Raw genomic sequence first — 12,156 nt, 5'->3', positions numbered from 1 at the left:
CTGGGGCCACTGACGTTCGGCCTCCAAAAAAGTCTTCACCGGGCACTTCCCTCCGGCCAGAGTTATGGCGTACTTGACTGAGAAGAGATTACATAGCACTGAGAAATGGGGGGCTCTTTCTTTTGTTTCTGCACTCAAATATACGGCCTCATTTCATCGGCTTAACGGCCTCATTTAAATGAGCCTAATGACTCTCACTAATGTGTGGGCATGGCCGAGAGATTGTGACTGCTCTCGCAAGCAATGTCCTCTGCATGCACATTGTATATCTCCATTATGAGGCCTGGTCTCTATGGAAAACACAATCTATTTATTGTCTTCTCCCATTTCCTAAGATTTATGTTAATACAATGCAATAGCTCCTCTGTTACATAGCTTACAGGTTAGTTTCTGTGGCATTTTAAAATATAATGGTCTATAGGACTATGGTTTAGTCAAATAGAAGCTTGTGCTGTTTTTTTTTTTTCATGTGCCTGTTTGTGACAAAAAATATTGTGTCTAGTAAATGGCAAAAAAGTTTAATTCATCAATTCCATCAGTTGTTTTAAGTGTATCCCGCTCTCTTTGCTTTATTGCTTCCAGCACTATAGTTTGTGACAGCTGAATTGAGTGCTGGAAAGGTCACAAAGATGCTAATGCCAAAATCTAATTTGATGTCAGCTCTTCAAAATTCAGAGACTACATTGCAAAAGGGAAATGTTAAATCTCCATATCCAGACATATTAGCACCATTAGCTGTCTCTGTGTCACCCCATCATTGCTTGTGACGACTCCGCTGTGTCTCGCTCGATGTACAGTCTGATACTTTCCATTAAAGATCAGAGTGTGAAACCAGCACTTGGCTACTCTGTTATAGATCAATTTAAATAAAGGACTACACTTGGCGTCAACACAGATCAATATATGCACAGGCTTCCTGATGTGGTCATAACCACCAAAGCAGGTCCATTATGTGAAGCGCTCTTGTGGAGGAGGGATGTAAAAGCACATACAGTCAAATATATGACAGGAAATCAGTGTCCCCTGATAGGGACTGAAACCTGACAGCTCAATAAGCTTTGGAGGGAAGATGTTCCCTCTTATTCCTCCTCGTCTTCCACTTCCCACCATAACTGTATCCCATTCCTACAAGGGTCTTAACAGCTCAACCCTGCAGACTATTTCAGATTACAAGCTCCTGTCAACAAGTGCACAGGGAACCAGTGTGCAGGGCTGTGTAAGGGAAAGAGGAATCTGCACAGTACAGGTGCTGCCACTGACAACAGAGGTGTCTTTAAATCTCTCCTCCAGTGGCATCATTACCTCATTCACACACAGGAAAGGAGCTGTGTACACTCCTGGTCAAGAACAGGGACCTTTGGTTACAGTCCCACTGAAAACTTAACACAAAAAACTAGCTGCATCAGCTGCTGCAAAGGAGTTCATATCTGCAGATGTTTAGGTTCTTAGACTGGAGTGTTAAACAAATGCAGTTACCCAGTATCTGAGGAATATTTAAACTGCAAATGCTCTCTGCTTTTGCATTTTATTGATCAGTGGGTGTGTAATGTTTCTTCTTACATAAGTAAAAAGACAGAGAGAAAGAAGACGCCTCGGGGATTAAGCCCAACTTCTATGTGCATCGGTATGCTGGTTTTATATTTGGCTGCAGGAGCAGTTTTTAGTAACATGACTCATCCCATGTAAGTGATTAATCATCTGACTCATGAATATTAATGTTGTCTGTCTGTGTCCATGAAGCAGAAACACTTTTTCATCTCTCACATTATCACATAACAAAATAAGTGAAAACTGAATAACAAAATCAAATCGTCTTATAAGTGCCAAGGGCCTGTTGGCCTAAAAAGGCGTTTCAAGACAGATTTAGTTTGGTTTTTGAAGCCCCAGTTTTCATAGATGTGATGTGTGCATGTACCCGCTACAGTGATCCAAAGCAAACCTTTGTAAGTCTGCCCATTTCACTGGCACTGGCACTGATAAAAAAAAAAAAAGATAATAAACTGTGATTTTCAGATTTTAAGGTAAGAACACAAGCATGCTTAAAGACTAGACAAAGCTTTTCCAGTCTAAAAAAGGAAAAACCTTGAAAAACATCGACTTTCTAAGCACATAGAGGATGCAGTGTGTTATTGCTAGTGTACATTTCTCTAATTCTTACAAAAGTACTAATAGTGTGAAGTGTTTGGAATGGCATTTTACATCGAAGAATAGACATATTGTTTCCTTGATGATTTTTATGCAGACTTGACTTTTGCAACTAGTCATTCAGTCATTTAGGACTTTTTATTTATTTTTTTTACCAAAATATGTGCTGTTAAGAATCAAAACAAGCATTGAGACACTAAACTACTGTTGAAAAACATCCTAATTTTTCTTGTCATTTGTAACTTTCGACACAGGATGTGGACCTTGAAATTACTTTTGCCATCTGTATAGAATAGCATTTGCATTTGAAAAACCAACAACATTAGAGCAAATCAAGAGAAGCTCATTCACAGGCAGTTGAAAGGCAGCCCCAAACAGACAGGAAAGCCTTTCGCTTAAAAAATCCTCCCATAATTCAAGTGAAGGTCTGTTTATCCACCTGCCGCAGTGTAGTTCATGGCTATTTCTCAGTTTCTTTAAGGGTTTTGGATCTCTAATGATCCCAGCATGTCTCTCCAGTGTGTATCTTACCCCAAGCAGTGCTCTGTGTAGACACCCCCCTGCGCCAGCAGGAGAACAGAGCTGCACTGACCACTTCATCTTGCAGGATAAAACCAGTCTTTCAGTCTCCTCTCAAACCCTGGGGGAGCAGGGCTGGAGCTCCAAGACTGAAACCTCAAAGGCTGGAACACCACCACAGGTTACACATGTGGCTGCCTGTGCATTGCTTTCTGTGAATTTGTCTTTTTTTGGTTGATAAAGTCAGAAGTCTGAATATAATCTCACATTATATCACTTGCATAAAATTGATCTGCATTTAGCATACGGTATGAGCACATTTGCTTATGGCTCTCAGGTGTCGACTATTGAAGTGCATTTTATATCTTGTTTATAAAAAGGCTGCAAAAATAACAGTTCATAAGAGGATTGTAGGCACACTGGTAATTATATACCTTAGTAGAGTCATGAGTGGTTTTGATTTGAAAGTGCTGTAATGCAGATTTTGCCGTATTTCACTTAATACTACTATTTTTAGGCACCTCGATGAAAGATGATATGCTCTCTGTAACCAACTGGCATATTCATTTCAATGTCCAGAGTTCATATCAGTGGCCCTGATAAATGTGGCCATTGTGCTGTCATAGTGCTGCAGCACTGCGTCATTAATTAGACACATTTGCAGCAAATACTGTGTCTGTGTTTTCAGTTTAATTACTCATGCTTGTAGTCTGATTAGGGATTTTGCCTTCCAGGTACTGAGGTGATGTAACACTGTAAAATGCTTCAGTATGTGGATTTCAGCAGACTGACTCCTATTGTGTGGATGTGGTTGAGGAGTTTAACAAAATACAGCCTTGCTTATTTTAATACCATCTGGTTTGAAATGAGCTATTTCAGAGTTCATATTTGGGCATTTTGTCAGACCAGAATGGGTGTTGGCCAGAAACCTGACTGTTTTGTGCTTGCAGTCCCTATTGACCAGAGGCTGCTTCTTTGTCTGCCAGAACTCTCAGTGCCCAGTGAAAGTCAATAGGAGGCTCCATGGGATAGTAGCATCCATCTAACTGCCTGTCTGCTCTGTCAGATTTCAAATCTATCTGTGTATGACTGCATCACAGAATGAGCCTCAAATTCTCTGTTTTGCTTATCAAACATGTTTCCGTCCAGCTCTTGACCATATATGCCATTAATAGATGTTATTTCCCATTCAGTTAGTCTCTCGTTATAATCACCAAGTTGAATGGAATGAAAAAGAAATTACTAAAAGAAGACGATCTGCACAACACGTAGCTGTTGTTGGTGAACACATTGGCTGCTGAACTCCACAGAGTTGGATTCAGTCTCCCCACAATGAGTGACGCAAATGTCTTTCAGGAGCAAAATGTCCTGCCCTCGGATCACATCCTTGTGGCAGTTACTGTTCAAGAGAAGCAAGTGCAGAGGGGGTGCAATCAATGTATGGTGGTGTGAGGTTATGGTCAAGGGAACAGAAAAAGACAAAATGTAGGCAGTGTACAGCTTCTTCTCCCAAACTAATGGTATATATTACCATTATTTTGCCAAACACAGCAGCGAACTCGTCCTTGATGGAAAGAAGTGCAAAGAATGAAAGGTTCACTCGATTCTGTGTAGCAGCTTCAATAGCAACCTGATAGCATAACACCTTTTCATGTAAACCATGCATTCTGTAATGTTAACTGGCTGTTCCAATAAAACCAGCATTCACAAAACATGCTACTGTCAGGGCAGTGCTGAAATGCTGTGAATCTCAGAGAGCCATGAAAGGTGGTAATGAAATGCTTTTGTTCATGCAGTGTGCCAGTTTGGAATTTGAACCACTATAGAAGTGTCAGCCTGTGTAGTAAGTCTTCCTCTGCATTTTTCCACTCATTTCCAGCCCTGCCATATGCTCATCTGCCAAAACAATCCAGTATTTGGGTTGCTGATTGCACGCATTGTGAAACGCATTTAAAAACTCTAACCCACACTGCACTCTTGGCAAAGTAGATTTTGTTTCCTTTCATATTGTAATATCAATATAAATTCAATTTATTCTTTAGCGCTAAATGGCTGTTTGCCCAGTTAACACTTATTTATTATAGCTACATATGTATTGTAAGCTCACACACACACACACACACAAGGCCACACATAGTTGTCATTTTGCCTGGATTTCAACCACAGACAAGAGGTACACAGTCCTCATCTGAGTCTCCAAGGCCGTTGCTGTGACAGGCTGTGGATATTTTGCTCCCCAAACACTCACCACATATCAGGCAGGGTCATGGCCTGCTGGAGACCTATGTCTCTCACTGTCCCGGTCAGTGCCAATGGAGGGCAACATGGTCCCTGACACGCTCCTCTGGGAGGTGTTACCATGACATAAGGAAGCCCCACAGTTCACATGTCCAAGCACTAGTCACCCTCCTTAAGAAGCCTCACTCTGTTGTATAGTCCTGCAGATAAGACATGTTCACGGTGCTGTAACAGGCCAGCCATTTACACTATCTGCAAGAGAAAAGGAGGGGTTGAGGTAGGGTTTGAAGGGCAAGCACTGCAACCTCAGAGAACTCATGGGATATTAGGCGGGGTTTCCGGCGCTGCTTCTCCACTGGAGCTTGTCGGCCTCACCCCTGCGATCACGCTTGGTCTTTCCAGAACGTGTGCGTCGAGCCAGGAGCTCGCGGAGCTGTCGGAGTGTCTTTGCTGGAATTTCAGTGGAAGTGAAGTCCGTTCCCCTTCAGTCGTTTGGCCTGGGTCTTGAAATTACAGAGTCTGCATCCGTAACCCTTTCTGCGGAGCATCAATAGCATATATACCGGGCCTGGCGCTTGTGTTGTGTGTTTTTCATTATGTTTGTCTGTCAAGCTGCCAGGGGTCAGTGTGAAGTGTTGGCGCCCAGAAGGATTCAGTGTGTTTGGATTTTCAGTTGTTAGTACACACACTGCCAGTGATGAACAGTCCATAACCAGTTATGGCAGGGATTTGTCTTGTGTAAACTGATATCGCTCCGATGCAAATGATTACAGATTTGATGTGTTTTAAACCGCTGCTGTTCTTGAAGAAGAGGCAGGTGCTCCCTGCATCAACATCAACACTGTTTAAGCACTGAGCCACCTGTCTTGACATCTTATGTATAAATAGTGTTTTACATTTTGAGTCTAACATCAAAAACATTTTAACTCGTAAAACACAAATAGCATTTTCTAATTTCCTTTCTCCTCCACATTACCTTTCTTTATTTTGACACAGTTGTTTGTTCCCTCTCATAATGGACTATAATAGTGAGAAAACACACGTTTACAGGCTGATCATGTATTGCAATTATGTACATAATAAATAAATTGTGTTGTAAAGAAATAATCTTAAATTGTAGCTTTTCCAGTCAGAGTCACTCCTGGAAGTCAATTTTTTGAGTTAGTTGCCAACCTACGCCAGCAGAGAGGGATTTTATAAGAGCTGTGCTAAAGATTTTTATCTGTGGTAATTTCTCCGACTGTTTAAAAGTATCACTAAAGATTTAACAGTAAATTGATTAAACACCACATAAGATTTGCTTTTTAATGCTCCAGAAATGCAGTGTTTTCAGTCGTCCTGTGGATATCTCTATAACTGCAGTGTCACTTCACATTTTTAAGTGTAATACCTCAGATCGTTTACAGTAAAAAGACATATTACCTGGATTTCCTCTGTGTCTCGTCAGTATGCAGCCATCACGCTGAATACGCACCTTCCTCTGTCTATGGCACCAGTCCGTTCGGCATGTTGGTGCGCCACTCCATTTAAGATGGCTGCCAAAAATGGCGCGGTAGTCTCTTTGTTTACTCGTGAGATGCTCTGCTATGTTCCAGTCTAATAGATTGGACACAGCCGCCCCGTGGTTTGGCTCCAGCATTCAGCACCATTATGACGGAAGCCCAGAACAAATCCACTTCACATTTAGGTGTCAGCGCGTTGTCATGGAAAGGAGATACCTCTATACAGTAAGTGAATAATGTCCGAAAGAAAATGAGTTGTGCGCTTTTGTACACTCCTTAATGCTCATGGTCAGTTTCGGACCACACTTGGTTCGGAGCCTTTGGATGGAGGAACATGAGGAAAAAGGAGTTGTTTTTTTTTCCTCTCCATTTTAGAAAAGCTGAAAATGATCTGTCAAATGCAATGATACAAGGCTATGTGATGGATGGGTGTGTCTTACTCTGCCTCTCAATCTTTCACTCTTTCCTTCTCTGTCATTCCTTCTGTTTCTCTTCTCTAAGGAAAGCCATTATTTCCATCACCCACCACATTTCAGCCAGATTCACTGTATCTGGCCAAGCCTGGCCAAAGGGAAGAAAAAGCCATTCTGTCGGAGTTGAATTTCATTTCCTTGCCTGCACATACTGTTTTTTATGATTTGTCACGGCATGGAATTACAATGTGATATTATTTTACGGGTGTGCACAGTATAGCAAGGAACAGCAGTGACTGCTGTTATTGAAATTTTGATTAAGATTAAATTTGTGTACATGCATCTCCCCAGAGATAGTGGGCCGATTGGAGATGTGTATTTTCTCATGCATGCATTTAAATTAAACCGTAATGGCAGCTCCACACCGGACCACCAGAAATCCAGGGAGGTTCCTGATCCATCCGTTCAGAATAGAAGAACGAATAAACCCATCAGGATAACAACCGCACATTAACACCTTCCTGATTACCATGCTAGCTGAATAATGTCCCAAAACAGTGAACCTCCTCTCCTCTCGCCTAAGGTCTGTTATTTTCTCTGTCTGTAAAGAGCTTCTAGTAGCTACCAGAGGAACACTGAACCTTAAAAGGTAGAACATAATCAACCGGTGTAGCACTGGCCTGCACCCTGCTCATTGCTATCTCATTGTGTCTGGCAGTTGTGCTAATGACATTTCACGAGATTAGCTTTTCACTGTGCTATTGTTGCTGACCTGCTCTGTGTGTGTTTGTGTGTGTTTGTGTGAGCACCTTTCTCTATTTAAGGCCCCAGCCCTTCCGCAGCCCTCCTCTCTTTTTTTTTTCCTTTCTCTCGCTTTCTCAAAACCCCACTTCGCTCTCACTACAGCACTTTTTTTTTCACCCAGACCTGTTATTAAATCTCATAGCAGTTAGTTGATTTGATCAGTGTGTGCTGTAACGTTGTTTACCCCAGTGGGACCCGGGTGTTATAGACATACTCATCCCTCTCTCTCTCACCTTCTCTCCCTCTCTCCCTCTCTCTCTCTCTCTCTCCCTCTCCCTCTCTCTCTCTCTCTCCCCCTCTCTCCCTCTTTCTTGCTGTTTCTCCACAAGTTGAGCAATAAAGTAATTTCTCTGGGGAAGCAAAAGGCTTCTCTTAACTGGATGGGGAGCGCTATATGTTCAGGCTTAGGTTTACCAGCCGATATCACAAGCACAATGGTTACAAAGCTGGAGCTTATGCAGAATTTTAATGGTGGCAGTTTTCAGTTGTGTCCTACCCCGTGTTGTTGCAGGATTGAACTGGTGCAATAACTCACACAGACAAGGGCTGGCTCAAACAAAACACAAAGGCAAACAGAAAACTATGGGCAAATGCTTCCTGTTTATTTGGATTTGGATGTTGTGGATGACTCAAAGCAATCAAAGCCCAGAGCCCTGGATCACCACGAGGCCCCTCCTGTATGTACCCACAGCAGATGGTGGCCAGTGGCAAGAGGTTCTGGTAGGCACAATAATGCTGCGTGCTATTGCAGGAAGGCAGAGCACGCATAGTGACAGTTGTCAACGTTTGCCATGTCCGAGAAAATAGCTTATCTGTCAGCCAGGATCAAACTGCTGTCTCTGCTGCCCGGACGGAGGAAGACTAGTATATATTTAGGCCTGATGCATCTTGATTTTATCTTCCTCTCTTCAGCACACTGATTCTGATATGTCTGCAACATTCAGAGGTACGAGAGGAGAGAAGGACCCTTCTAGTTTTGCTGAGTGCGTATGTGTGGTCATTTATACCTGCATGCAGGAGAATCAGAAGATGGATAGCTGCTTCACAGTCTCTAAATCTTTTTTTTTTTTTTTTTTTTTTACTGTATTGAAAATTTCCTGTTAAATTTAGAGCCTCATCACTTGTACACATTTCCATACCAATGTTTCAGTATGTTATAAATGATTAAAAAATAAAAAGTCTACTTGATGGAAAGTGACCTCATTTTCTGCAATTAATAAACTAATATGAAATGATAAGTTGATTAGTTGGTCAACAGACAATTAAACGGCAACAATTTTAATCAACAATTAATTATTTAAATAATTTTTCATGGAAAAAGATTTCTGGCTCAAGTATGAGAAGGCTATTTCATGTTTTTTGTTTGTCTTGTGAGGTTATACAGTATAATGAATATCTTTACTATTCTCTAATACAATCAATCAGTCAGTCACTTAATTAATCAGTAAAGTATTAAATGAATAATGAGCCCATTTTACTTCCATACAACCCAAATAATGTCTGACTGGTTAAGAAGAGCTTCTCTCATTTGTTTATACAGCTTCTCTTGTCTCGCATGTGCCCAATCGTGTGTGTTTGTGTGTAAGAGCAGCAATCCACACTTGCAGTATGTGGTCCATATGCACGGATGTTGCGTACAGTACAAAAAGCCCCTCCCCAGCCAGCTTGACAACAAACACAGAATGGCTTGGCACGACTGAAAAATTATCTATCTGGCTCCCGTCCTTTTTCTCCAGCATGGTTTTTGTCGAGTCAGAGGAAACCATCTGCTGCCCGGTGATAATGGGCGGCCGGGGAGGAGGGGACTGGAAATAGGGAGAGCAAATAAAATTGAGAGAAAATGGCAGGCGCTGTCCCAGAACCTACAGTACCTTCCTGCCTGCCTGCAGCAAGTCTGCCATCTTAATAAACATCCCGTCTGATATCTCCTGGCTTCTATGTGTGTGTGAGTGTGTGTGTATGCGCATGTATTTTCACCTGCTGTGTGTGTGCATACATGCTTGCGTTTCCAGTGTGTATAGGGCTGTGTGTGTGTGTATATCTAACCTTGATCATTTTCAAGTCAGGATTGTTCCTGAGTCTAGCTGATATGCTGTCAATGTGATGGCGCTGACTAAGAACCTTTTTTTTTTTTTTTTTTTCCTGGTGCACTAAAACCGTGACAGATGGATTACAACGGAGGAAAATTTTCTTGATTTTTTTTCTCTGTTTTGGGTAAATGGTTAGGAGTATTAATGAGACAATAGTGCAGAGCTAAAGGAAAGTAAGAGAGTCAGGGCTTGGAGTTGATGAGGAGTTGCCTGTATAGAGGGGAAGGTAAAGCTTGGCTGGAGAGGAACACAGTAAAGCGCACAGAGTGGAGGAGGAAAAATGCTCATTAAAACAAATAGTGGGCTGTAGAAAGCAACTCCTCACCTTGAAAATGCTCTGAATGTTCCCTCCCCAAGGCTCCAGGGCTCTCACTTGGAATTGAACGCTTAGGACATTCTCTCAGTAAACCATTTCAGTTTTCTCTTGTCTGAAGTTGACAGCTTGAGCTGGACAAAAAGACCTGACAGCCTGTCTCCCCCTAAACCCAGCTTCATTCTCTCACTCCATCACCCTGTTTTCTACATTTCCTTGAGTTGTTTCCTTTTGCTTTTGTTTTTTTTTTTTTTTTTGCCCTCAGCACTTACAAACTGTCAGATAACTTTCACTATGAATTTATCAAGTGACATGCATTGAACTTAACCTGCTATTGTGAAGTTGTTTATTACAGAGAAGGTGTTGCACTGCATTAACACCATGTAGTGTCTTAATGTGTTAAAGGTACTGGGACAAATCCATCTTAAAGCATTTTTCTAGAAATGGGATCGATCTGATATCTAAAGCTGCACATTTGTTCACTGTGATCTGAATTGTTTGGACTGCGTTTTTGTCGTCGTGCAGTCAGCTCACACTCTGCTGGGCTTTGTCGACACAGCTGTTGGAATGCATGATGGCGTGCTTGATGAAGTAGACGCCGGGTCCTGGAGGATAATGGAATTGAGGGGTGCAGGGATCAGCCAGGAGGACACAGGAAGGGCCTGGTGACCAGGTCTTTTCTATTAACTCAGGAGGCAGGCTGGGGTGAGCAGGGGAATCAGGCTTGGCTCTGCCCTCTCCCTGCCTGGTTGTTAGACCGAGCGTCCAAACTGCAGATAGGGAGAGCGAATATTGCTCAGGGGTCCAGTGGTGATTGACCCTGTGTTTTCATCAGCCTGGGTTTGCTCGATAACATTTCTTACTCCCCTACCAGAGGAAAATATTAAAGATATGGGTGCAAAGAAAGGCTTGGAGAACTCTTTGTTTGGTTTGGTGAAGTTGCATTGGATTTACTTCTCCATACATTGTCAGCTAGTTTTTCATTTTCTTTCTAGAAATTACCCTTTTCTTTTCTCTTATTCCTGCAAAAGGATTTCTTTCGACTTATTCTATTTGTCGTATTTGTGCTCAGAATTATATTATCCCACTTGACTGGGCACAATGTTTAATTCATTGCAAAATTAAGATATACAAAATCTCAGGGGGAAGGATCTGAATTTGAATGTATCCGGCACTAGAAAGTTAATTGTTATTACTATATAAAAAGAGAAATATTACTCTTTCTACAAAGACTCTTGAGGCCATGAACAAGATTTTTTTCCCTTTTTCCCATTATATATAGTCTGTAATCAGCACTCACTCACAGCTAATTACACGCCATGCTCCATCATCACAGTTCACTTCAAGATCTTAAAGAACAGTTTAGATGGCTGTGATTTGTTGCATTTGTCATTCAAAAGAAAGAATGAAATACTGTGTTTAAACCATGATTGTTGATGAAATTGATTTACCAACATGCTGTGCTATATGGGATCTACAGATGGGGGGGTGGAAACATCAAGAAAGAAGAAACATATTCTGACATGTTTCTTGAGCTTTTGTTTTTTTCTCAGATGACACTTTAATCAGTGACATTGTTTTTGTTGGCGTTCTGCAGGTCTCTGGTCTGTCACCTGGAGACAGCCAGGCCCCAGGACTGCTGCTGGCTCCAGGGGTGAGGTGGGGACAGACGCCCATCAACCAGCTCACACCATGGGATACAGATGAGCCCCCTGCCAAGCAACACCGAGACAGCGAGCCCACCGGTAATGAATCACACACAGGACATGTTACGTACGCACATTGGATGCATGCTGACAGGCGCATTCACACATCCACTGGTACCACCTGATGTGAGCTTACGGTGATGAAAGTTTTACATCATCGGTACTCCTGCACACAGCAGATGTATGCATGTACACGGATCACACACTCACACACACACACTTATGTGCTACACTCCAGACGGCTCAGGCCAGCCACACTAGCATCCAATGCTAATGAGGCATCTTGGCTGTCTTGCCCTACATAAAATACACGCTTGCCTCCACAACATGCATATGTTGCATACACAATCATGCATACTATACATCCACAAACACCATCTTTACATAAATCAGATTAATTATGCAAATAATTATAGAAATCTCAGT

The 12,156-nt window shown here is 42.0% G+C and overlaps 1 protein-coding gene across 6 annotated transcripts in view; it reads left to right on the top strand.

The window, feature by feature from the left end:
• Window positions 1-12,156, top strand: part of LOC139621855 (kelch-like protein 29) — a 200,879-nt gene that overhangs the window by 89,079 nt on the left and 99,644 nt on the right. For all 6 annotated transcript variants that reach the window (XM_071478759.1, XM_071478763.1, XM_071478764.1 and 3 more), the window contains one exon: window positions 11,622-11,769. In XM_071478759.1, coding sequence (XP_071334860.1) covers window positions 11,622-11,769 — 148 coding nt within the window. The remainder of the gene's footprint in view (window positions 1-11,621; window positions 11,770-12,156) is intronic.

This window comes from Trachinotus anak, unplaced genomic scaffold (genome assembly GCF_046630095.1).
Source record: "Trachinotus anak isolate AG129_WGS33_773 ecotype Australia unplaced genomic scaffold, CSIRO_AGI_Tana_v1 ptg000005l, whole genome shotgun sequence".
Taxonomy (NCBI): Eukaryota; Metazoa; Chordata; class Actinopteri; order Carangiformes; family Carangidae; genus Trachinotus; species Trachinotus anak.
Note: the sequence above shows the minus strand (reverse complement) of the source record. Positions and strands in the feature narration are given on the sequence as shown.